This window comes from Nyctereutes procyonoides, unplaced genomic scaffold (genome assembly GCF_905146905.1).
Source record: "Nyctereutes procyonoides isolate TBG_1078 unplaced genomic scaffold, NYPRO_anot_genome, whole genome shotgun sequence".
NCBI classification, from domain to species: domain Eukaryota; kingdom Metazoa; phylum Chordata; class Mammalia; order Carnivora; family Canidae; genus Nyctereutes; species Nyctereutes procyonoides.
Genome location: NW_026575082.1, coordinates 12,833,445 through 12,860,729, shown reverse-complemented (window position 1 = coordinate 12,860,729; position 27,285 = coordinate 12,833,445). Strand labels below are relative to the sequence as shown.

The 27,285-nt window shown below is 37.9% G+C and overlaps 1 protein-coding gene across 1 annotated transcript; it reads left to right on the top strand.

Moving 5' to 3' along the window:
* Positions 1–580: 580 nt before the first annotated feature.
* LOC129514535 (serpin B10-like) lies at positions 581–23,992 on the top strand. The gene is made up of 8 exons (XM_055333179.1): positions 581–658; positions 4,139–4,315; positions 7,225–7,290; positions 7,753–7,890; positions 9,791–9,908; positions 18,000–18,142; positions 21,192–21,347; positions 22,901–23,992. The coding sequence occupies exons 2-8, from the start codon at positions 4,148–4,150 to the stop codon at positions 23,303–23,305; spliced, it is 1,194 nt and encodes a 397-aa protein (XP_055189154.1). The 5' UTR covers positions 581–658; positions 4,139–4,147; the 3' UTR covers positions 23,306–23,992.
* The last annotated feature ends 3,293 nt before the right edge of the window (positions 23,993–27,285 follow it).

Here is a 27,285-nt window from a genome sequence, read left to right as displayed (position 1 = left end):
TTTATTTATTTGAAAAAGAGAGAGAGAACATGAGTGGAGGGGAGGGGCAGAGAAAGAGAGAGAGGGAGAAGCAGATTCCCTGTTGAGCAGGGAGCCAGACTCAGGGCTTGATCCCAGGACCTTGAGATCATGACCTGAGCCGGAGGCAGATGCTTAACCCACTGAACTACCCAGGCGCCCCTTTAGAGCGGCTTTAACAGTTTAACTGCAAATATTTCACCTCATATTTTCCATTTTACTGCCCATTATTATTCCACTAATTTTGGAGCCTTTTTTTTTTTAATGAAGGCAACTGGGGAAACTACTATAACTGCTGCCAACTGGCAGACTAGAGGAGAGAGCAAGCAAGGAAAGTGTGAGTTACAATTTGTCAGAGTTCAGGTCTCCACACGCAGACAGACATGGAAAGTGTGGGTAATTAAGTCATTCAGGCAAAACCTTAACTGTTTATCTCTGTCTTTTTATTTGAGTTCCTGGCCAAGCCAGACCTTAAAGGAAGAGTGTAAGGGCTTGTAAAAGTGAGTCAGAGGGTGGAGCTAAGAAAAGGGAGGAGCTAGGATTTTTAAAGATATTTCTACAGTTAGAAGTTACTTAACTCAGCCACAATCGCTTACTGAACGAACCACTTGCCAATTCTGCTCCAGCAGAAGAAAACAAGGTATTGTACGCATTTCTTTATTTCAAAATGTTTATGTTTTCCTTTTTTACTGAAGTGCCTACCTGAGTGACAAATGATCAAGGCTCCGAAAACAGAAATAATAGATAAAGCTTCATCCTCCTGAGAATTCTATGCAAGTCAGATGGATTTAACCCCGGACTGGTTCCAAGTTTGTATGAGAAAGAGGGCAAAGAGAGAGAGAGGGAAAGAGAGCATTCATTTAAAAGGAGGTAGAGAAATGGTTTCACCAGGATGTGAGGCCGTGAACGGAATCTCCTCTTGTCACATTTTTAGATTGGCCACCTCTGTGTCTGCCAACATAGGCAAAGAGAAATAGAGTATTCTCAGAATAATTGAGCCCAACCCATTCTAACCCTTCAGGAGAATAGGCTTGGCAATATGAATTTGGTCCCAGTCATTAATGAGTGGAATTAATGGTTTGGTTCTCTTCTGTTCCCACTCCACATCCCATCCTGGCCACCATTCCCTGGGCTGGTAGCTTTCTTCTCTTCCATCAAGTAGCCTCAACCCCAGCCTTCCACTATGTGCTCAATGTTAAAGACCCCAAACTATTGCTTCCCTTAGAAAATGGCTTTGGGTAAATGTAGAAGTGCTGAGGGGAGATGTCATCCTCTGGAAGGCACAGCTCCACAAGGTGGGCAGTGTAGTCTTGTTGGGCAGTCAAGGAACCTTGGGTATCCTTTTATGGAAAAAGGGGTGAGTATCCTTCCCACTTCCTCCTCCTCCTCACCATTTTCCCTCCTTTCTTCTTCCTCTTGTTCACCTTCTTTCCTCACCCAGTCCTTCCCTTTTACCATTAAAATCTTGAAGACAATGAGATGCAATGACAAAAACAATCGTATTCAGAGCCCAGAGAATGGGATTGCAGCAGTAACTTTGCTCTTAGCTGGCTGTACACATTGGGCAGCACATGTAAGCTCTCTGGGCCTTAGTTTCCTAGTAGATAGAACAAGGCAGTTGGACTAAAGGGGACTCCAAGGTTCTTTGCGATTATGTGTATGATGGGACGTTTTGATGAATGACACAATCCTTTTATTACTTTCATAATTCTCCAGCTTTTCCCCTAAGCCCTTGAGAGATTCAAATTTTACATACTTTACATACATATATTTGCATATATTACATATATAAATATATATGTGTATATATATATATATATATATAAGCTGACACATCTATAATTCCTGAAAACTGCAAAGAAAACTTTTTTTTTGAAAATGGCATAGTAGGTTTCTGATCTAAATGTTTATAATCTCTGAAAAAAATCATTGTCTAACCCTTGTATGGATTAATGAATTCTTATAAAAATTCATCCTAGGGCAGCCTGGGTGGCTCAGTGGTTTAGCACCTGCCTTCAGCCCAGGGCATGATCCTGGAGACCCAGGATTGAGTTCCATCTGGGGCTCCCCGCATGGAGCCTGCTTCTCCCTCTGCCTATGTCTCTACCTCTCTCTCCCTCTCTCTCTCCCCCTCTCTTTCTGTCTCTCATGAATAAATAAATAAAATATTTTTAAAAAATAATCCTAAAATTCTGCATCCTTCAGAAAGCACATTTCACACTTGGGTTAACTTTTACTAATGGATTATCATGTCTATATATTTTTTGTAAGAAAAAAAACGACAGGGATTGTCCCTTTATTTTCTGGGCAATACCTCATATATTAATGATTGATGATATTAGCAAGAGAATTAATGAAGCTGAACATAACTGGGTATTAGCTTTCTACAAGAAATGAGCTCTTTCATTAGATAAAAGTATTGTTTTCAGGAATTTATTACATTCTACCTATGGTTTAGGTAAAAAGATAAAAATCTCAGGCCCTAAGATTTTACTTTTTCCTCCCTTCATGGTTAGTATGGTTTCGAGGAGCCAAGCATTTTCCATATGAATGTGATTCATGAGTTCTAAAGAGATAAAGCTTAATGTATAGGCAATAAACAAAGCATTGTTGAATGAATATAGCTGAAAAGAGATTAAGGAGGTTATTTCCAAGATGCCACTAGATCTATCAAGAAAAAATACATACTGGCAAGTTTTGAACATTTTGAAAGGGTGTAGATTTACTACAAAACTAGAGTTGTTTCTTCTTTAGTCAGGTAATACTAGCCTAGGATTATCATCATCTTTAATAATAGGTAGGAACTATGGCTGAAGCAGGATTTAGAGGATGGGAAGTTCTTTGACTAGGTATAAGCCTATGGTTAGGAGGGATTTTAGCAGGAAAATCTGCTAATCTAATTCATGATGAAATCAAAACTTGGCGTACATATGGCTCTCCCTTGATTCAACTATTTGACTAGAGAGAACTCTTGACCTTTCTAAAGTTCTAAGGGTCAGGTAATGCCAGTATAAGATGAAGTTCTAGGTAACATAATTTTTTTTTAAATGAGAAAAACTGAGATATTTTGTTCAAGAAGACCAGTTTCAGAGGGACTCAAGTGAATGGGAGTAAAGGCAAAGAGCCTTGATCTCCCTACTTCTCTATGAGCATTTCCCACTATACTGTATGGTTTCAAGTTTAAATGAATAAAAAATGGCGTCTGAAGCCCAAATAATGAACATTGTAAAGAAATAATAAACAAGAATTTATATGCACACATTTTGTGTTAAGTCCTGAGTGGGGTGTGGTTGGAGAAATAGACAATTTTACTCTCAAGGAACTTAGCTGGAGTTGGAAAGACATAAACATATGAAGACAGAAGTACCAGTGGGATAAATGTCAAGCAAGGGGCAGAAATGATGTTGTGAGACTTAACTTCTATGCACACGGAGATCAGGAAAAGCTTCTAAAGAAAAAAGAGAAACTTGAACAGAATTGGATTCCAATAGAGTAAAGGAGGAGCAGAGCATTCTCGGAACCAAGAAGAGCATATCTAAAGGCATGAATGAATAAATAAGGTTCAAAAATATAAAAATATGAGTGATTGATAAGTGAGAAAAAACATAAAGTGTCTTGAAAATATGTCTAACGATTTCTCAACTACTGTGTAAAGTCAATAGTCAAGTTGTGCATTGAAAAGCAGCTCAAGCCTGACAGTGTGAAAACCTGCTTCCATTGCCATTGTTATTGTGCTTTTCTCAACAAGGAGCTGCCAACTAACCAGCTTTGTTCTCTTCTGCACCTTAGCACGAAAATTTGAGCAGTTCTCTTAAACTCTCTGGATTTCAGTTTTCTAATATGTAAATTAATAATGTTGGTATGAAAGTTTCCTCCAGCCCATTTGGTTGTTATGAATAGGTACCCGTGTAAGAATAAATGGAAATGCATGCATATAAAATGTATGAAAGTATATACATTAAATATACTATGTAAAATCAAATTAGATAATATATATTTTTTTCATTTCAAGAGGGAGTGATTGAAGAAGATAGTTGGGTCAGCCAACAGTAAAATATAAAAGTAAAATAAATGGAAAGGATTATTAACAAGTTTTCCATCTCTGCTTTATTTTTCTTAGGTTTTCCCAATGGACTCTCTAGCAAAATCAATCAACCAATTTGCCCTGGACTTTAGCAAAAAGCTAGCTGAATCAGCTGAGGGCAAAAATATTTTCTTTTCTCCCTGGGGCATCTCGACCTCGTTGGCCATGGTATATTTGGGCACCGGAAGTACCACTGCAGTCCAAATGGCCCAGGTGAGCAGAAGAGGGCAAGCATTCTTTGTGGCCTGTAAACAGAGTGTTTCCTTAATTTTCATCGTCATTTGCTTCCTGAAGTCCAAATAGCTTACATTTTATAGCCATATCCTTCAAAATAAAAGATACTCTTAAACGTATTATTTTAGGATGTAAAAAGAAGTCTGGGAAAGAGAATCACCTGGAAAATTGCTGCTTGAAAAACCATGTAAGAGCTCGTGTTCCCTAGCAAGATCAAATGATAAGGTTATCAAGTTTGATTCAACACCAAAAACAATTTTATTTTGATTATTAATATATTTCAAGAAGAAATGGCTCATACTTTATTTTTAAATTTTAATTCCAGTGAAGCTACCCTACAGTGTTATATTAGTTGTAGGTGTACAGTATAGTGACTCAACAGTTCTGTACATTACTCAGTGCTCATCATGGCAAGTGAGCTCTTAATCCCCTTCATCTATTTCCCCCACCCTCCCACCTACCTCCTGTCTGGTAACCCTCTGTTCTCTGTAGTCAAGAGCCTGGTTTTTTGTTTGTCTCTTTTTGCTTTGTTTATTTGTTTGGTTTCTTAAATTATACATTTGAGTGATACCGTATCGTTTTTAAATGGCTCATACTTTAAACAATAGAATTAGTCATCATCTTTCCAATCTCAGAAGGATTTTCCTGGAGACGCAAATAGAAAAATCAAGTGAATCCAGCCTTTTCTGTTTTGTTTGGTTGTTTCTGTGCTCAATCCCTGGTTGTCTGAATGAATGTAGAGTCCATTGAGAGCATTAAAATAACAAAACAATAGTATTGTATAAGTAATTATTGATTTGCTGTAAGCATCTTCAAAGCATTGTGTGTGTGTGCACGTGTGTGCCCAAGTATAGCCATGGATAGCAAAAACATAATTAAAAAAGCCACTTGTATATGTGTGCATGTGCACAAACATAAATATATGTGTCAGTTTTTAAAACAGAAATAGAAAAGAGCAAATTCAGCCCTAAGTCATGCAATAATCAAAAGGCCAAGTGATAGAATTTCCACTCAAGGTGGCACCCTCAGGGCCAAATACAGAAAAAGGCACAGCCAGTAATTCTGAATGAAATAGGAAGAATATATATTTTGTCAGTTTGGGTCTAGGATGTCATCCTTACTCTTTTAGTTCACAAGATATTGTGTAGTTTACAACAACAACAAAATCCTGGTTCACAGCAAATCCTGGTTCACCACTAGTTAATAATTGTTTATTACTAAGATAGACAATCTTAGATGGATTCCAATTTAGGTCAACTTCATATAAATATATTGCTGTGTGTTTCATGGACTTGCTTTATTTAAATACTATTTATATATCAACAACATCGGTTTGTAATTGAGACTGAGTCACTCAAGCACCCCATCACTATGTGTCAGCACAACCTTTGGTAAACTAGAGTTTTTTCCTTCTTGTGAGCTGGGTCCAGGCTGTGGGAGATGGAATAATCACCTTATTTTTCTACTGTTGTACAAGTCAGGGAAAGCAAGAATGTCCACATCCTTCTAGTTAACTTTCAAATGAAATGCTGGGGTGACCACAGAGACGGTGTCTATAATTGCCAAGTGGGGTAGACAATGAGAACAAACACTTAACTAGAATAAATGACTAAAATCCCCGAATTCTCTAGATAATTGGGGCAACAGTGGCTTACTCTTAAATTGTCTAAATGAATCTCTCAATTGAACACCTAGTTTTCAAAAGAACTTTAGAGAAAAAAATAAAACATGGAATACAAGAGATTTTTACCTCTAAGGATCTTCCCAACATCATCTTAAATGTCCTATAAAGAGAATAAGAATAAAGACACCAGGTATTGTTAGGGATTTACCCCAAAGATTCAGATGCAATGAAACGCCGGGACACCTGCACCCCGATGTTTCTAGCAGCCATGTCCACAATAGCCAAACTGTGGAAGGAGCCTCGGTGTCCATCGAAAGATGAATGGATAAAGAAGATGTGGTTTATGTATACAATGGAATATTCCTCAGCCATTAGAAACGACAAATACCCACCATTTGCTTCAACGTGGATGGAACTGGAGGGTATTATGCTGAGTGAAGTAAGTCAATCGGAGAAAGACAAACAGTGTATGTTCTCATTCATTTGGGGAATATGAATAATAGTGAAAGGGAATATAAGGGAAGGGAGAAGAAATGTGTGGGAAATATCAGAAAGGGACACAGAACATAAAGACTCCTAACTCTGGGAAATGAACTAGGGGTGGTGGAAGGGGAGGAGGGCGGGGGGTGGGGTGGAGGTGAGTGGGTGATGGGCACTGAGGGGGGCACTTGACGGGATGAGCACTGGGTGTTATTCTGTATGTTGGTAAATTGAACACCAATAAAAATTAATTTATTAAAAAAAAGACACCAGGTATTTAAACAGGAGTTTAAAAAATTTATTTAAAAGCTGTTGTTGGAGTGTATGTTCTCATTCATTTGGGGAATATGAATAATAGTGAAAGGGAATATAAGGGAAGGGAGAAGAAATGTGTGAGAAATATCAGAAAGGGAGACAAAACATAAAGACTTCTAACTCTGGGAAATGAACTAGGGGTGGTGGAGGGAGAGGAGGGCGGGGGGTGGGGGTGAATGGGTGACGGGCACTGAGGGGGACACTTGACGGGATGAGCACTGGGTGTTATTCTGTATGTTGGTAAATTGAACACCAATAAAAATTAATTTATATATAAAAAAAAGCTGTTGTTGGCTTACTCCATCCATTCAGTTAACACATCATTTAAATGAAATCAGAGCCCCCCTAGTTAATTAATTATACATTCTGTAGTGATGGGAATGACTGCCTCGTATTTGCTGATAAGTATTTCATATAATTATGTATTCACAAAGCATGTTCACTTATTGCCTTTTTATTTAAATGACAGGTGCTTCACTTTAGCAGAGACAAGGACCTCAAATCTTGTCCTGAAAGTGAAAAGAAAAGAAAGATGGTATGTCTTATTTTTAATATACATTTGATAATTAAGCAGAAAACACTTGCAGCGCATGTATTTTAGTGGCTATTTTAAGCAACTTTTGATAGGGAACTTTTCTTAGAAAAATATCATAAAATTATGGAACATTTTCAAAAATACAAAAATTTGTACACTTTTTTGGAAGGGGTGTTGTATTCATTCCCTTTCTCTCTCTCCATCTTTTTTTCCCCTTCAAAACTTCCCCACCTTCTAATCTGTTCTTGCTTTTTCAAACTAAATGTGAAGAAAACGATGCCCCAGCAACATTTAAAGTCTTGCCCTGCTAACACTGAAGAAAACATTTTTTTGTCCACCATAAATTGATTTCAGCTTTTGTTTGCAGTACACCAAATCATTTAGGTATAGGGTGTTCATATATACATAGTTCTTGTTCAATGTTTTCATTTGACTATTTGACTAATGCCTTTTCTTTTAAAGGAATTCGATGTGGGCAAGGTTGAAGAAATACATTCTCACTTCCAGACTCTTATCTCAGAAATCAACAATCCCAGCACATCTTACATCCTTAAAACAGCCAACAGGTTATATGGAGAGAAAACTTACCCATTTCACACTGTAAGTGCAAATATGTTGTTTTAAGCTGGTGGGAAAGAAAGAGCCATGTGAGACCAATCAGGAAACTCTGTACATTTCTCTACTGATCCCAGGATAATTTAACGGACGTGGTCGGCTTTACTGGTAAACAATCATATAGACCACCAATACGTGTCTAGTTGTAAAGGAAACCAATAATGGGTCTCAAGCCAGATCTAGTGAGAAGATCATTATGCTCAGAATGAAGGGGTGCACCTCAGCAGACGAACATGCATAGAAATGTGGGTTGTGTAGGTTAGCATGTGTTTCACAGGAAATGGAGCAAAAGATGTCAAGTAACTTAGTAGGGTCAATCTGCAGGAGCAGAAGGTGGTGCTGGTCCTAGGAGTGAGGCAAGAGACTGTGTGTGTCCTCAAGTGCAAAGCTGACTTTGAGATCAGACAAGTCAGTCACAGCATAACTTTAGAGACTTTACAAAAGACTCTTAACATGGAATAAAATCAACTTCTCCCCTTCTCAGATGGTTGAGACCCCACAATGCAGACCATGCTTTTGTCCTCAGTTCAGATTCAAGGGCTCCTCAGAGTGGTCAACCCTGAACCAGGCCAAGCATTGACTTCTTTCATGTTAGTCCATCACATCCTTTGGCTCAGTGAGCAAAGAGCAAGGAAATTGCGTAGGGTAGAGGGAGAGCAATAGAAAAGATAAAGCTTTTTTGTGATAACAAGCAGTACTGTCCCTGCCCATAGCCAGTGAATTCTGGGGAGTTCAGGACTTGGACTTTGTTATTACTAAAGACAGAAGAGCATCCAGACAAGGCCTTAAAGACATTTCTGTTACTGGTAGTCTCGTGCATTCGGGTTTGGTCCAGAAGTAGGAGGTATTTGAGTTGGGTGGGTACTTAGAGATGAGAAGGATGCAGAAATACAAAATGATACGTCTTTTAAAATGTTCACAAGCTCTGGATGTGCTCGGAGAGGTTGATCAGAACCGCTGAGTTGAGACAGGGAATGATGCCTTGTGAATCTCTAAGCTTTCCTTTCTTACTAGGTGATAATTTCTACAGAATTTAGACTTCCTAATCTTCAAACTGCTGCCTGGAGGCTAAATTAACTCACACTTTTTATTGCACACAATTCCTCCATAGAGTAATAAACTGAAGGAGTATGAAGGACAGCAGTCCTGAGAAATAAATTATGCTCTCATGGCAGTGCCCTCATAGCAACAACCCTATAGCCTGCTTATGATGATTGCCACCAGGCTGGACATCAAAGGGTTGCGAGGATGATGTCAGCTTTCTTCCCCCAGACAGGCTTCTGAACCTTTGGCCATGCTTAGCAATCTACAGTTTTCCACAGGGGCCCTCCACAGGTTCTTGGGCACTAGAGTCCATAGCAGGCAGCTGCCACACCTACAGGCTTCACGTTGGTTCCTGCTCTGCTGCAGAAAGCCAAGTGCAACTGCTAATATGTCTTAGTCACTGGAGTCAGTCCTGAGATTCCTAGAGTTCTCTTCATTTTCATTCCAGCCCCATTCTACAGGCATGAATAAAAATAGGAAAGGGTTGGGGCACCTTGATGGCTCAGTTGGTTAAGCATCTGAGTCATGGTCTCAGGGTTGTGACTTCAAGCCCTGCATTGGGTTCCACATTGGGTGTAGAACCTACTTAAAAAAAATAGGCAAGGGTATAGAAGCCCCCAGAACTATGGGAGGCAGGCCTTCCTCCACACCTGGACTTCTACATGGCTAGTCAGTGTCCAGCTAACTTTAAAGAGGGGAGCCCTTAGTTTTTGACCAAAAACAGAGTATGGAAAGACAGAAGGGGACAACAGGGTGAGGGTTTGCAACTGTCCTTCGATAGACTGGATTTCCCAGTTTTGGACAAACTCTGCAAAAGGAGATTTTTACCTCTATCTTCCAGAAATACTTAGAAGACATGAAAGAATACTTCAGTGCAGAACCACAGTCTGTTAACTTTGTGGGAGCTTCTGGACAAATTCGAAAGGAGATCAATTCTTGGGTTGAAAGCCAGACGGAGGGTAAGCTTTCACCAAGGTGTTTGGCAGAGGGTCTTTGCTGAGCATTGTTGTATTTTTTTGAACTTGCATTGTGTGGAAGTATGTGTATTTCTTAACTAGAACTATGGACACATTTTAAATATTCAGAATATTTCTTTCTATCCATGCCCATGATTTTCAGATCCACAGTTTTCCCAATCGGTCGTATCTAAAACATACATGTCAAGATACCCATTTTACTAAGTGGACAAGAAAATTCTCATATCCCAATAATTCCAAAGAGGAGCCCAGGGACAAAAAGCAGGAAAATGCAAGGGGGAAAGTTGACATACTGCTATATTTGTGATTTCTAAGGAAAAATAGCTAGTAATTAACAACAAAATTGTGGCATTAGATGTAATCTTAAGTAATTTTCAAAATCAGATCATATTAGAGTAGTGGGCTAAGCTGCTGCATCTGAGAGACCTGGAATACAGTGGCTTAATGATAAAGTAGAAGCTTATTATTCTTTCACATAATAGTCAAAAGGCAGATAGATAAGTATTCTGTTTCCTGAGGTGATCTGGAGACCCAGACTGGAGGGTCAGCTGTGCCACCCTCAAAACCTGGCTTTCATATTTAATGATTCTTGCTTTTGTCATTTAATAGCCACCAGGAAATGGGGAAAGGAAAATTTCTTTGCTTTTTAAGGAGATGACCTGAAAGTTTCACACATCAGTTGCACTCATATCCTAAACTCAGTTACATGGCTGTATGTTCCTGTTCTGATTTGCCTGAGACTTTCCTGGATTTAGCACTGAAAGGCCTCTCAGGCCCAGGCAAACCAGGATATAGCTGGTCACCCAGACTTGCTGTCATAAAGATCAATAAGATGTAGTTTTTAGCTGGGTAGCCTTGTGCTAACCTAGAGGTGAGTGTTCTATTTCTTTAATTTTTTTAAATTTACTTTCTTATTGAAGTTTGATTTGCCAACTAAACGTCTTTAATTTTTGAAAAAGATTTATTTGTTCATGAGAGACACACACACACACAGAGGCAGACACACAAGCAGAGGGAGAAGCCGGCTTCCTGCAAGGAGCCCGATGTGGGACTCGATCCCAGATCCTAGGATCACGCCCTGAGCCGAAGGCATTCGCTCAACTACTGAGCCACCCAAGTATCCCTAATTTTTTAATTTTAATTTTAATGCTTTTATTTTTTCTTTAAATTCTAGTTAGTTAATATGTAGTGTAATATTAGTTTCAGGTATAAAATTTAGTGATTCGGTACTTCTATAGGACACCTGGTACTCATCACAAGTGCCCTCCTTAATTCCCATCACCTATTTTACCCATCCCCCACCCACCCACCTCCCCTCTGGTAACCATCCATTTGTTTGTTCTCTGTAGTTAACAGTCTGTTTCTTGGTTTGCTCTCTCCTTTTTCCCCCTATGATCATTTGTTTTGTTCTTAAATTCCACATATGAGTGAAATCATCTGGTATAAAGAAATCATCTTTCTTTGACTGACTTATTTCACTTAGCATAACACCCTTTAGTTCCATCCATATCATTACAAATGGAAAGATTTCATTCTTTTTTATGACTAAGCAATATTCCATTGAGTATATATACATCTTCTTTATCTCTTTATCAGTTGATGGACACTTGGGCTGTTTCCAAACTTGGCTATTGTTAATAATGCTGCTATAAACATAGGGGTCCATGTATCCCTTTGAATTAATGTTTTTGTATCTTTGGGTAAATACCTCATAGTGCAATTGCTGGGTCATAGGGTAGTTCTATTTTTAACTTTTTAAGAAACCTCCATACTGTTTTCCAAAGTGACTGCACCAGTTTGCCTTCCCACCAACAGTGTAAGAGGGTTCCTCTTTCTCCACATCCTCACCAACACCCTGTTGTTTCTTGTGTTGTTGATTTTAGCCATTCTGACAGGTATGAGGCAATATTTCATTGTAGTTTTGATTTGCGTTTTCCAGATGCCAAGTGATGTTGAACATCTTTTCATGTGTCTTTTGGCCATTTGTATGTCTTCTTTGGAAAAACGTCTATTCATGGCTTCTGCCCATTTCTTAACTGGATTATTCATTTTGGGGATGTTAAGTTTTTTAAGTTTTTAAAACTTATTTTGCATACTAACCCTTTATCAGATATGTCATTTACAAATATCTTCTCCCCCATTCCATAGGCTGCCTTTTAGTTTTGTTGATTATTTCCTTTGCTGTGCAAAAGCTTTTTATCTTAATGAACTTCCAGTAGTTTATTTCTGCCTTCCTTTTTATTCACACAACACTCGGTGTGAAAATTTACTTTGACATGCATCACCCTGCTAGTGAAGTTAGCTGCTGCAGCCTCCCCTACTAGACTCAAGGGCTCAAGTGCAATGATGCTGCCTGATGGGATTTTCAGCTTTAAGTCACTAACACACAGCAGGCCTGCTAATAGTAGTTGTTCAGAATGTTAATGTTTATCAAAATACACTGAGGAACTTGGCAGCCCTGAATTCTCAGTTCCTTTTTCATTGAACTAGTGACTCAAAAGCCACATGTGAGGCAAGAGTGACTGTTTTACTTAACTTACACCTGATTTAGATTCATTCAAAAGCAAGCTTGTTTTTAGAATTATAGATCAGCTAGGATTTGCTGAGTGCTTATACTGTTTCCATTGGCAGGAAGACCAAATGGGATTGTACAGGCAAACGTATGTTGTCACATACAACACAAATTCAACATTGCAGAAGTGGCTGCAAGAATGGTCTGAGTAAACTAAATCTGAGGTCTCAAATTCCTAGCTCAGTGACTGTTGCGTTGACTGGAAGAGAAGGGGAGCCCTACAGATAGAAAGGCTAAGAGCAGTTATCTACTGTCTTTGAAGAAGCTGAGCTTATGCAGCACCAGACAATGGCCCTCCTCTAGGCTCTGAAAAGATTTATGCACCAAGCAAAGTTTTTTAGAGCCTAGAGGAGAGCCGTTGTCTGCAGCTGTAAGCTCGGTTCTTAGGCTCCTTGCCATGCTGCCCCAGAATAGACTGTCCCTCAAGGAACATGACCAGATCCATCTCTCTAGATCACACAGTTGCCCAGGAGATCTTCCTGCAGTGATAGACATGTGCCATAAGTCTGCAGTGCCCAGTGTGCTATGGTCACCTGTACTATCCACATGTGACTATGGATGAGTTTAAATGTGGCTAATGTGACTGAGGAACGGAATTTTTAACTTGAGCTCTTTTTAATTAATTTATGTTTAAGTAGCCATGTGTGTCTAGTGGCTACCATATTTGACAGCACAAAAGAAGTTTTGCTTTTGAGGAAGAGCTGAATTAATAATCTGAAATTATGGCGGAAAGAATAGACTTCAGATTACAGCTACTCTATAGTCAAGATATAGGGTAGATACACTTTGAAAAATCCTCTGTTGTCATACTACTCGCAAAATGAGAGTTCCTCCAAAATTAGCTAACCCAGGGCATGTTAGATTTTTCACAGGATCTTCTATGAAGCCTCTATTTCCCACATCTCATGACTTCATTGCTCCAGCTGGCCCTGCCGGCTCTGTCTTAGAAGTGGAATCTTCCAAAGAGGAAGAAAGCTGTAATCCTTCTGTATTCTCTCTTTACACATTAAACACAAATATCAGTTGTTTGAGGGCTATTCAATACCAAGTAAAGTAAGGAATTAACCAGCTACTCAGGAACTTTGACTTTGTCAGGGCAGAGTTCTGCACATCCTTAAGAAAAAGTTGCTAAGAAACTCTTTGGCATGACTACATTCCATCTGAATCACCCGAAAGAAGCTTCTTTCTGTAAGCTTTGAAATAGGCCTGGTTTCAAGTAGCCATATGCACTACTGGGATATACATGGCATTTAGAGTCAAAGTCTCAATAATAGTGTCAGGCATATGTTGCACATTTTTTCCTGGTTTGTTTTCTTTACAGCTAGAAGCTACTTAAAAGTGGATATTGGGGAAGGTTATTATCTACATGTTTGTAATCTCGAAATCTATTGTGTGCTTGGCACACAACGGGCACTCTTGTGTCACATTAATAACTGTGCTCAGCAGGATTTACTGTGAATATCTTCGAAGACTGTCCTTCTCGTGACCTCAAACTACCAAGGGTGTGTGCAATAAGTGAGCCAGTAGGTGGCACTTTCGCTCTAAAGAGTAAACAAAATCATGGTCCAATTTTTCTGTTACTTTAAAGTTGTATTTAACTACACTTTGTACATTCTTTGTAAAATAATTATATTTTACATGTCCTAATGCAGCCTGGGCTCAAAAGGTTGGTTTCTTTGAAAACATATGAACCCAGAGAACAATACAATACAACTAACATCATTTGGATTGCAACCAACTTGAGATAAGTCTGTGCAAAACTTAGTCCTCGAGATGTTCTCTATTTGCATCTACAACTCTATCAAATGATAGAGTAATTAAAAATTACACAGAACTTTTAAAAAAGTAAACTTCCATGCAAAAATAAAGTTAAATAAATAATGTAGACGGCCTCCCCATGTTGAATCATCAAATTTTAAATTAAGTTTAATATACTGTCATTAATAAGATCCAAAAACAACACTAAAATGTTTCAGAAAGTTTTGACATCAGCATTTAAATCACATTCAGAGATGCCTGGGTGGGTTGGTCAGTTAAGCGTCTGCCTTTGGCTCAGGGCATGATCTCAGGGTCCTGGGGATAGAGCCCTGCATTGGGCTCCCTGCTCAGCTGGGAGCCTGCTTCTCCCACTCCTTCTGCCCACCATCCTATCCCCCCACCTTCCCACCCCCCTCCCCCCACTCATGCTCTCTCTCTCTCTCTCAAATAAATTCTTCAAAAGAAATAAAATAAAATTCAAATTTAATTGTTAAAATCAAAATGTTGGTTTCATAGATGAGGGAGGTGTTGTTTTGTTTTGTTTTGTTTTGAATAGACATAGCCAAGTCATGCCTCAAATCGACTGGAATCTCTAAAAGTGCTGTCGCCAGAACTTAAAAAAAAAAAAAAAAAAGCCACTCCAGTGCTTCTGATGTGCACCGGTGAGGACTACGCAGGCAGGGTGTGTGGTGACGTAGAAGGGAGCCCATTTACTGCATGTGCACATCTCTCCCCAATCCCCTTTTCAGAGACTTCATGCTGGTAGCTTAAAATCAATATGGTGGGAATATTTACACCACAGAAGTGGGCTATAAATCAAGAATCTCCTTCTCTCCCACCCCTACCTGGACCCAGTTTACCAGCAAATTACTAAAAATGGAAAGCCGGAGCTCTGGATTTCATTTAATTGTTGTTTTATTATATTTCACTTATGTATTATTGTTTTCCCTACCTACTTTTCATTTGTAGAAATAAAGGGAAATCAAGAAGTTAAATAGGCTTAACTTTAGTTGTTTTTCATTATTTCCAAAAGTTTCATTACACATGTTATATCTAATCCTTTTTCTAAAAAAATGCAATTCAGCTACCCCATTATATCCTAACCCCACTGTGACATGGGTATCCTTGCTCACTGCACTAACCTGCAAGCTAATAGTTTTGCTACCCATTGCTGGCATGCAGAGAGGTATAAAAGGCCAATAGATCAAGTGGATCCAAACCAGTGGCGCTCAGTTCTTGCTGTTCGTGAAACTAAGTTTACTAATTCTTAAGCCCAACCCCAGATGAATTAATTCAGATCTCTGGGAGTGAGGCTCTGGCATCAGTATTTCTAAATCCTTAGGTGATTCTAAATCACAGTCAAGGAAGAATAATTGCTGTAAATGGAATAATTCCCTCAATCCCATTGACACTCCCCTTTTCCCAAGAAGCTCCATTGCTCTTGATTTGTGAGCTTCCGACTCCCGGATAACACTTGGACTTGCTCAGTAGCCCTCTGGTATTGGGGAGTGTGTGTGCACACACAAGTGTGCAGGGTTTCACCTATCAGCCTACCCCATCTGTATTTTCTCTTCAAAATTCAAAGTTCTTTTTCAATAGCATGTTTTCTTAGCTGACATTCCTGTTGCAGAATTATTCTTTTGAACAAATATTTGTCCTAGAAAAAATAATATTTTGACCATGTACTCTAAGGCTTTAAAAAGAGAACTGTACACAAATCTTGTAACCTAGTTAGCAAATTTGTTTTTAATAGGAGAATGGGTTAGCCAGTCTGAAGCTACCTTATGTATATTCTAGGATGGAGCAGATAAATAAATATATTGGAAATAATAAGGTCCAGGTTTCTCACTGACAAAGAAAGGAATTGCAAATAAGGAAAAGCAAAGGTGAGCATGAACTCCGTGGTGCTGGATTGAAATAGGAGATAGCAGTATGACTTCCTCATCTTTAATATATAAGTAGAAAGAGAATTTGATATAGAACTATTGACAGATGTGTGTATAATATATGTATTTCCTAGCTTTCTCTGCTGAGCGATGACACTCTAGTGATATCGCGCATAGCTAATATCCACATCTTGATTTCTAAAAAGCCATTCTTCAAAAAAGTAACCAGGGCTTCTGGAAGAAATGCCAATTCTAGGTCTGGGACATGGAAAGCACCAGATAAACCTTAGGACACATTGTGGTACCAGAATGTAGGGAAGCGCTTAAAATACTTGGGAACATGTCAAAAGGGCATGGGAGCCACCTTGAGGAGGTTTCCAATAACCAAATCGGGGATGATTTGAGCAACAAAATAGGCAATGATAGTAATAGATCATAACCCATAGAATAAAGCAAATATCCATGAGTCTATATTGATATAAATTATTGAATACCTAAATAAAAGGAAGATATGAAAAAGTTCCTCCTCATAGTAGAATTCTAATTAGTAAATGTAGAAAAATAGTGGAAATTGAAAAATCATCCTTGGGCAAACACCACAGTCATAATTGTTTCAGGCAAGATTAGCCATGAATGCAAAAATTGATGGGCAAAAGTTTGATGAGAAACGGGAAATTTATGTGGTCACAAAGTAGCTCCCTGAATGATACTTGGGAATTATAAAGGGTAAAAGTTGTAATTTTACAGTGAGAAACCTGTGGGATTCAAATCATCAAAGTTAACATCACCCATAATGGGAAATAGGAACATAATATATTTCCTGGTATGATTCATTGAGAAGCACAACATTGCTCCTGTGGTTGTGTTGGTTGCCTAGGGCTGTCATGACAAATTACCACAAACTGGATGGTTTCAAACAATAGAAATGTATTTTCCCACAGTTCTGGAGGCTGCAAATCTGAAATCAAGGTATTAGCAGGGTCAAACTTCCTTTAAATGCTCTAGGACAGGCACTGTTGCATGCCTCCCTCCTAGCTTCAGGTGGTTGCTGGCAATCCTTGACATTCCTTCGTTTATGGACACTTCAATCTCTGCCTCAGTCAACATATAATCTTTATGTCTGTCCTATGTCTGTGTTTTCACAGAGTCTTGTCCTCTCTGTGTGCCTATGTCCAAATTTTCCTCCTCTTGTGAGGACATCAGTTATTGGATTACAGCTACCCTAATCCAGTATGATCTCATCTTAACTTGATTAGATCTGCAGAGACTTTATTTCCAAATAAATTCACATTCATAGGAGCTGGTAGTTAGGGCCTAACATATCTTTCTGGTGTGTGTATGTGGCGGGGGGGAGGGATACAACTGAGGAGAAACATCAGACAAATCTGAACTGAGAATTGAGGGGCATGCTACCAAACTTTTTCAAAAGTGTCATAGTCGTGAAAGACAAAGGAGGAATGAAGCACTGTCCCAGATTCAAAGGCACAAAGATGGGCAATGAGGGGGGCGCTTGGCAGGATGAGCACTGGGTGTTATGCTATATGTTGGCAAATTGAACTCCAATAAAAAAAATTAAAAAAAAAAAAAAACCAAAGGCACAAAGATGGAATGACACTTAAATACAACTTGAGATCTTGGATTGACTTCTGGTCCTGAAAGAGGACTTTTTGGAACAGTAGATGAAATTTAAACAGGACCTGTTAGTAATATTCTATTAATGCTAACTTCCTGGTGTGGCTCATTGGTGGATATAAGATATTATCACTTAGCAGTATTTCATAATTATCATTTTTGCAAGTGTGGCATATTGCTAGGATGTAACTATACCATTTGCAATCTGTCCTTTTGTTCTCGTAGGAAAAATCCCAAATCTCCTACCTGATGATGCTGTGGATTCTGCAACCAGAATGGTCCTGGTGAACGCTCTTTACTTTAAAGGAATCTGGGAACATCAGTTCTCAGTCCAAGACACCACAGAAAAGCCTTTCAGAATAAACAAGGTAGAAACTTTTTAATAGTCATCATGGCTTTTTACATGGCTTCATAAAGGAGATTCTGTTTGAAATTCACTCTTCTGGCTGAGTATATGTTCCTATGAAGTCTGGCTCTTACCAGGCCAGAGATGGCTGAGCTAAAAGCCAGGTCCATCCCACCTGAGAATTCCTCTTCCTTTGTTTTTTCTTCTCTGAAAATAGGCTATTCACATATTTTATCACTTAGTCCTTGTTACGACTATGATAGAGTAGATAAGGTGGTTATTTTATTTGTTTCAGGTGGTAAAGTGACTGGAGCCATGCCTAAGTTAGACATCTACCAGAACTCTAACCTCAAATCTTCACTATTAGTTCTGTTTTTGCTCTACTAGACCAATACTCTCTTCTATGAAACTCTTACCCTTCCATAAGTAAAAGAAATACAAATTAAAAAATCTCATCTCTTTCATTAAGTTTCCTCTTTATGTTAGGACACAACACGCTTGTTTGTGTGATAGGAACGCACCGATGACAGCAAGAAGGGAGACTAATAAGAGGTGACAGATAGATTGCAGAGAATCCCAGGACTGGAATGTGGCTGGGCCTTAGAACTTGAGTGGAAACAAGGAGTCGGATGTGGTCAAGATTCAGTCTCTATCTTTTCAGCTCTGCTTCTCCCATCATATTCTTCCCTCAGGCTGAAGTCTTTCTCTTCTTTCCCTTTCGCAATGACAGAACACAGCTACTCACAATGCTGCCTCTGTTTTAGAGACCAGTCTGATCTCATTTTAAATTCCTAGGAAAGGAATTGATTAGCCATCATTGGTTAAAGCTATTTAGTCCTTGGTGGAGAGGGTGCAGTCTTCTCACATAAACAGTGCTGCCAAGGACCTATCAGGGTAATCCTGGGGATGTGTGCCATGGGCGGCCCTCAGACAATCAGTGGGCTAAAGATAGGAATGGACTAAACATACAATGGGATAGGCTAGCCAGAAATGAGCTGGATAGTTGCCTGGCTTAGTGTATCCACGAGGAATTTTCAGTTGCAAGTGATACATTAGCATTGCACACCAGCTCCAGGAAAACGGGAATTGTATTAGCATTAGTCACCTAACTAAGATGAACCAAGACATCCAGGGAGTCTCAAACCATAATCTCAGTTCTCTATCTCTCTCTGCCTCCACTCCCACTGCCGCCAGTCCCTCTGGTGGTTGCCTTTATTCTCTAATACTGAAGATATGATTTCTCTATATGACCAGGAATATGGTTGCCTTGTCGTGAGCCTTCGAGCTTCACAACCCTGGTAGATAAAGCCTTTGCTGCTGACTCTGATAGAATGCTCCCAAGGAGGTCTCTGTTTTGTGCTGTTCATGTGCTCATCCCTGAAAAATCACTGTGTCATGAGGTATTCTGAATGGACAGGTCTAGTTATATGACCACTACATTAGCAGAAGGGTGGGACTTGGTGATTAACAGCTCCACATAGAATAGACAAAACAGTATGTCTACAGCATCTGAATTGCACAGTTTTGTTTTTGTTTGAGCACGAGCTTTACTAAAAATAGACATTTGTAAAGAGCATTTTTAGGTTTGCAGCAAAATTGAGAGGAAAGTAGAATTCCTATAAACTCCCCTCACATAATTTCCCTTATTAACCTTTTGCATTAGTTACAGTTAATGAGCCAATATGGATACATTTTTATTAACTGAAGTCTACAGTTTACATTAGGGTTCACTTTAGGTCTTGTATAGTTCGATGGGTTTGGACTAACACATAATGTCATGTATCCGCCATTACGCCAGGTAGCATACAGAATAGTTTAACTGCTGTAAAAAATACCCTGTACTCCCCCTGTTCATCCCTCCTTCTAAACATCTGGCAACCTTTTGGTCTCTTTGATCTCTTCACTGTCTCTCGTTTTGTTTTTTTCTGGCATGTCATATAGTTGGAATTGTATAGTATGTAGCCTTTCCAGACTGGCTTCTTCCGTGAAGCAATATGTATTTGAAGCTTTCTCCCTGTCGTTCCATGGTTTTCTAGATCATCCACTCTCCTGTTGAATAATATTCCATTGTGTGGATGTATTGCAGTTTGTTTAGCCAGTCACCCTATTGAAGGACATCTTGGTTGCTTCCAATATTTGGCAATTATGAAAAAAGCTGCTATAAATATCTGGGTGCAAGGTTTTGTGTGGACATATGTTTTTAACTCCTTTTGGTAAATACTCAGAAGCACATTTGTTGGATCCCATGGCAATGCTATGTTTAGCTTTGTAAGAACCTGCCAAACTGTCTCCCGGAAGTGGCTTCCACTTTGCCTTCCCATTGATGGGGAATGACAATGCCTGTCACTCCACATCCTTGCAAGTGGTTGATATGGTCAGTGTTTTGGACTTTGGCCTTTCTAGAAGGTCTGTAGTAGTATCTCATTGTTCTAATTTGCAATTCCCTAATGACATATGATAGAGCATCCTTTCATAGGCTGTATGTATTCCTTCGGTGAGGTATCTGTTCTTATCTTTGGCCTATTTATAAAATTGGGTTCTTTTATTATCATTGAGTTTTGAAAAGCTCTTTATATATTTTGATACCAGTCCTTAATCAGATATGTGTTTTGCAAACATTTCCTCCTGGCCTATTGTCTTTCTGTTCTCTTAATAAATTTCAGTGTTTATGACACCAAAATACTTTCTCAGATGTTCACAGGTGAAATACCCCTTATTCAGTTTTCGAATCATCGACATTTATATAGTTTGCATAAGATTAGATACTTTTTAAAGTGTCCGGTAGGATCCAGCTTGCTATAATTTACAGGGGTTGCTGCAATAGCATTATAAATAGAGACTTCCACATCACTTATTGATAATGTTATTGATTGGTAGACAAAGTCTTGCCAATTTAGAATTCAAATTTTCTATTTCCAGAAAGTAAGGTCTAAATAACTTTATTCAGCATTTTGTCTAGAATCACCAATTTTGCCAGTGTCCCAGAGTACTGAGAACTAATGATGATACAAAACAAAATTAAGGATTTGCTGAAACACTTCCTCAGTGACCTTGCTACTTACTTTCTGTAGAGTACAAGCAAACCAGTGCTAATGATGTCCATGAAAGAAAAGCTCCACATTTTTCACATTGAAAAGCCACAAGCCATAGGCCTTCAACTCTACTATGACAGCCATGACCTCAGCCTGCTTGTACTGCTGCCAGAAGATGTTGATGGGCTGGATCAGGTACAGTCTGTCTTCTGGGAAGGTTCTGGTATTTACCCCTCTGGGGAGAAATATAAGACCTGGTCTCCCTGTCTGTTCTTTGATTCCTATAGAGGAAGACAACCAATCTACCTTGCTCCCTAGGGAATTTACCTTCACAGTGGCATTTAAGCTTTATAAAACTCTTTAAGTTTGGTATTACTGTTCCTCAGAAAGGTTAAGTAATCTATAGGCTCTAGCCCTGTGTAGTTAAACAAACAGCCACACGAGCAACAAATACGTATATTCTCTGTCAGCCACAGAGCTGACCTCACTCTAGGTCTTTCTTCTCCCTCTGCCAGGGCCTCCCTAATTGGAGGTTAATTTTTTTAATCATTTGCGTTAATCTAGTTTTAGATACATATTTTTTAAACAAGACTCTATTTAATTAAAATGGATTTTTTTTTCAAGTTTTGGAAGTCAGAATCTTGTTTAAGTCCTCAGTACTACCTTCCAGTATTATTTAAGTTATTTATCAGCCAAATTTCTATGAAGTCTGATATAATTTTGGTCAGACCATGTGTCTGAGCAATCAGTATATTTAAACTGAACATTAGTTTCTCATGCAATAGGCAGCCTGGCTTTCATTGCACCGTGTATAACTTTTCATGTACATCACTTTCTTTATACTTCTAAGTGTCCACAGCCCTGCTGGAATGTAAAAGAAGTTTCCAAATTGTATCATAAAATCTAGAAAGACTGGTAAAAATAAGACCAAGTGTGGACACTAAACCATGAGAGTCACACCCTTATAAGATAAGCCTTTCTTCCTAAGAGTGCAGGAAGCTAAATATGTTGTCAGATTACTATGTATATCATCTACAAGTATGTCACTGACCGCAATATTCGGGTGTAGAAAACTCTCAAAGTAGCAAAAGCATGTGTCTTGAAACAAACATGTGACTCAAAAAATCAAGCATATTTTTTCTTATATATACTTATGCATATGGATGTATACCTCATATATATTATCTTAAAATTTCTAAATGTAATAGGAAAAAACACTGTCAAAAACTAGACTGAAAATAGACATTACTATTCAGATTTGGAGATTTTCCTTTCTTTACTTTTCCTTCACTTTTTTTTTTTTTGGTCATAGTTTATGGTTACTAATTTCATATTGTCATGATTATACAGACATTTTATTTTATTTTATTTTGTTTTCAGAGAATCATCTCCCATGTTAACATAACAAATGTATTTTTGTTCCCTGGCACATAATTTATTCTAAAGTTTATACTTTAGTGTAGATAGCACCTAAATGCACATTTACATTGATGCATTTCTGTGTGTAGTTGATGGCACAGAAGTACTGCCATTTTGAATCAAGGTCAAATTCTCCCGTGTCCTGGGAACGACTGTGTTGCAAAACGAAGATTCTGTGTGAAGAATCTCATGACACAAAGAATTTCCAAATGTGTGTGCTCTGTTACCCTGGATAACAGGAGTGATGGTAATTCCTCTGTGTAATCCCTTGAGGTCTCACTCAACCAATATTTCTCACTGACTCTCTCCTCCTCATTGTGTACCTGCAGCTGGAAAGGGCCATCACCTACGAGAAGTTGAGTGAGTGGACCAGCGCAGACATGATGGAGTTGTATGAAGTGGAGCTGCATCTCCCCAAGTTCAGACTGGAAGAGACTTATGATCTCAAGTCAACCCTGAGGAGTATGGGGATGAGCGATGCCTTTAACCAGGGCAAGGCTGACTTCTCAGGAATGTCAATGGAGGGAAACTTATTTCTGTCCAATGTTTTCCATAAGTCTTTTATAGAAATAAATGAACAAGGTACAGAGGCTGCAGCTGGCAGTGGGAGTGAGGTGAGTATTCGCAGCAGACTCCCCCCCATTGAATTTAATGCAAACCATCCATTCCTCTTCTTCATCAGGCACAACAAAACTGCTAGCATTCTCTTTTATGGGAGATTCTGCTCCCCCTAAACCACATTTCTCTGTCATCGAACAAGACCATCTTATGGTGTAAAAAGTGCACCAAAAGATGGGAAAACGCAATTATAATAAAAACCAGTTTGTGGCTTGCATCTTTTTTCACATTTGAATGTTAGTGAATAAACCTTGAAAGAATGCATTTTAGTGATTTTATCATACCTATATATAGCTAGAGGTAGAGTTTGCCACTTAACATCTTGTCTTCAAGTGACTTTTATTTACATTTCAGAAGTACTATGTTATTCAATTGAATGCTATACAATTTTTGAACTACTTGGTCACTGTATTATCATTGTCACATATTTCACATACCTCACTGGGTCAAGAAAAATCTTTACAAAGGTGATATATGGATAAGCAAGAATTTTCTCAAGAATATAATTTTAATAGTTCATAAACTACCATTGTAAATTTAAGGCCCTCCCCTTTCGGCTGAGTATTTAAAAAAATACTTAAATGTTGACATTAATGGAAAAGCCAGTGAAATCCAAGTGAAATATGGAGTTTGGTTAGTAGCAGTGTTCCAATGCTGTCCTCTCAGTTTGAACAAATGTATACTGATAATTAGATGTTAGCACTGGGGAAAATGTGTTAGGAGTACACAGAATTTCCTGGATTATCTTTGCAACTTTTCTGTGAAGCTAAAAGTATTCAAAAATAAACATTTTGTTGAAGGCATTTATCATGTGTCAAAGTGTAGTCATATTAACATTCCCTGCTTTTAAAAATCTTATGAAGTGGAAGAAAAAAATTTTTTAAAGATTTTATTTACTTATTTGAGAGAGAGAGAGAGAGAGAGAGAGAGAGAGAGAGTGAGCATATGAGTGGGGGAGGGACAAAGGGAGAGGGAGAAGCAGACTCCAGTCAGAACCCTGAGATCACGACCTGAGCCAAAGGTAGCCGCTTAACCAACTGAGTCAACCACGTGCCCCAGAAGAATACATTTCTAATTGATATAAATATGTATTGAAAGTTTTTAAAAGATACTTAGTCATGCTAAATCTCTGTAAAATTGGCTGTGCTTTTCCTATTTTCTTTAAAAAATATTCACACACAACTGCTTATTGGTAGTCTCATCAGCTGTTATTCTAAGTTTAGATTGATTATATATTCTAGGTTATATTTTTTGATATTCATCTAATAAAATGAAAGACTAGATCTAATATGAACAATATAAAGTAGTATAAGAAAATGTGTTTTCTGTATGAAATCTTGGTTCAATATTTAGCATAAAAAATGCCTTAGCTCCAAAGATAGGAAATTGTAATATATATGACATTTTATCATATCTATGCCTTAGCTTCAAAGATAGGAAATTGTAATATATACAATTTAAAAAATCATATCTCTATGAAATATTTTGGCTCCATCCATTATGTCTCACACTAAGTAGAGGAGACAAGTTCTTTGTGTCTCTGCTCTAGTAAATTAAAAGTTCTTAAATATCATACCATTTAAGACCATTATAACATTCTCAGAGACCAACGAGGAGAGAGCATTAAACATAGTATTTTTCAAACAAACAAGAGAGGAAAAAGGATGATACTAGAAACTTCACATGAGTAAGAATGAGATTACCCATTCTTATCTTAGTAGAATAAGTCTTGCAATCATTGTACTATTTTGTGTAATTTTTTTTTATATGTTTGAGTTTTAGGAGAGTCTAGTTCACTGGACTTGTAAGTCTTGATTTATTAGATTTATGGAAGTTCAAATGTTTGCAAAAGTGTGTGAACTTTGTAAGTTTGCCTTTAAAGGTATTTAAAGCTTAAAAAAATCAGACAGATTATGTTATCAATGTCTAAATATTTAAGAAAAAAATAATGTATTTGCTATTTAAGCAGTGTGCTTTAATGTCCGAGAAAAATTATTTTTACTCCATTGACAAATAATAAATTGCCTGCTAGCTAAAGTATAACAGGAGGGAAAGTTGTACCCCGCTTATGAAGTTAAGCTGTGGGAGGGAAAATCCCACAAACTTTCGAGAACCTTGCCTGTACTGGTTGGTGGCAGACTAGGAGAGGAAAAATTGATGGATTGTTGAATTTCTCATAGGGGAGAGCACATGTGAAAAAACATTGATAAGTTTTGCTTGATATGTAGAACATTTGGAGGCACATTTGCCATCAGTATAAAGGAAACTGGGGAAGAAGGAAATATGAACATAAGGAAAAATGGCTTTATGAGAAAAAAAGGAATGCACTCTAAGTACACTCGTTAATCTAGCAACGAATACTATAGTTGCAATAAAGTTAACACTCAGGACAAGTGAAAAAGTGTGAATGATGCCAGAAGACTGAATCCTCAGCCCCTAAATAGGAAGGGAATACATGTCTAGAATTGTTAAGTCAAGAATGGGAGTATAGCCATATTATTTGGAAATAATATGAAGATTGATACAAGGAAAAAGAGTGACTGCTCCTGGGGAATTGGGAAGACTGAATAGGAATCCACTGTCTTTTCAATTATCTCCTCTAGTTTTTTCTGATTTTTTTTAAGCTAAGCGTATGTACATTAATTTCATAAAAGGAAAAAGTTTAAAAACTGTCAGAAAAACACAAATAACAGAAAAATGACTTGTCACTCAGAAACACACGAGGTACAGAATTTCTTTCTTTCTCATCGATCTATAGATTATGCTCACAGGTAACTTTACTCCTAATTTACTCTTAATATCGCATGCTCCTGTGGCAATATTGTTTTGTTCTACTAATTTTTCCATTCGTATCCTATCAGGGATGTGAGAGAATCTAATCTCTTCTCTGTTGTTGGGAGGTTTTCTCCATGCACATGAAGTAAAAGAAGAAGAGGTCATCATTCTGCAAAATATTTTGGCCCATGTTTGTGAGTTTTACTTTCAGTGAAATTCTTTGAAATTCAATTTTGGATTCAGAAAATATCAATGTTTTCATGGTAATTTCTTTTCTTCTTCCTTATTCCATCCATCCTTCTTTTCTTCTCTCTTTTTTTCTTTTTCTTTCTTTCTTTTTTTTTTAAACACAATTCTGGAAGTAACTGGTACCCAATTTACAGCATTGCTTATGGAGAATAAGAATACTTGCAAATTTTATGTTTTAAAATAATAACTTTTATTTCCTCTCTGCCACTTCCTCCTTTTTGGAAGGCCATAGTGTAGCACAGTGATTAGAACAGCGAACTCCAGAGTCACACAGACCTGGTTTTCCAATCCTCTCTGTTCCTTGGAGCAGTGGGATCTTGAGGACCAGAAACCTAAAAAGCTAAGGTTCCATGGTTTGCTCAGATATTCGTAGCCCCTACCTCCCAGAGTTGTTCAGATCTTGCAAGAGAAGTTCTAGAATAGGATCTAGCAGATAGTTTATACTAAAAAAAAATATTCAATATTTTCTTCAAGGATAATACTTCATCTAATGATTGCCATTGCTTTTCTTATTTCCTTCTTTGATTTTCAATTTTTAACTTTGAGCATAGTTGACACACTCTTGTTACATTAGTTTCAGGACTACAAGAGCCACTGCCTTTCTTTGTTGCAAATTTGCTAATGTACTTTGTACATGTTTTTCCTGGGGTTTGGTTCTTTAAATCAACTTTTCTCTTGAACTATTTAAGTGGCATTTAAAGATTTTTTTCACATATTTTCTTATTTTGTCATTCATCTTTTAATTTTATGGCACCTTTTTGACATGGAAATCAAATATTTTTAGTCAAATGCATTAACATTTTGTAATTGTTTACAAATGACTCATTGTGAATGGGTTAGAATGCTCTGACTGGTAAAATTGTTAATTTTGTAAATATTTAGAAAAGATGTCAGAGCAGTCAGGTCCTGCTCCCTACAGACCTCACCTATTCATCTACAGGGATTTCTCTACTGCATTTCCTGATGTTCTAATTCAGCCTTTTAATTCACCTCTTGTTTTTGTTAGTTAATTAGTATTAGTTTATTATTATTATTAGTTACTTGTTATTATCAATTGCTTTTTAAAAAGTCT

Excerpts from the sequence above, each read along its gene's own strand:
- LOC129514535 (XM_055333179.1), top strand. The coding sequence starts at position 4,148 with ATGGACTCTCTAGCAAAATCAATCAACCAATTTGCCCTGGACTTTAGC. Across the intron at positions 7,891-9,790 it reads AAACTTACCCATTTCACACT|AAATACTTAGAAGACATGAA; the intron begins GTAAGTGCAAAT and ends TCTATCTTCCAG. Across the intron at positions 9,909-17,999 it reads GGTTGAAAGCCAGACGGAGG|GAAAAATCCCAAATCTCCTA; the intron begins GTAAGCTTTCAC and ends TTGTTCTCGTAG.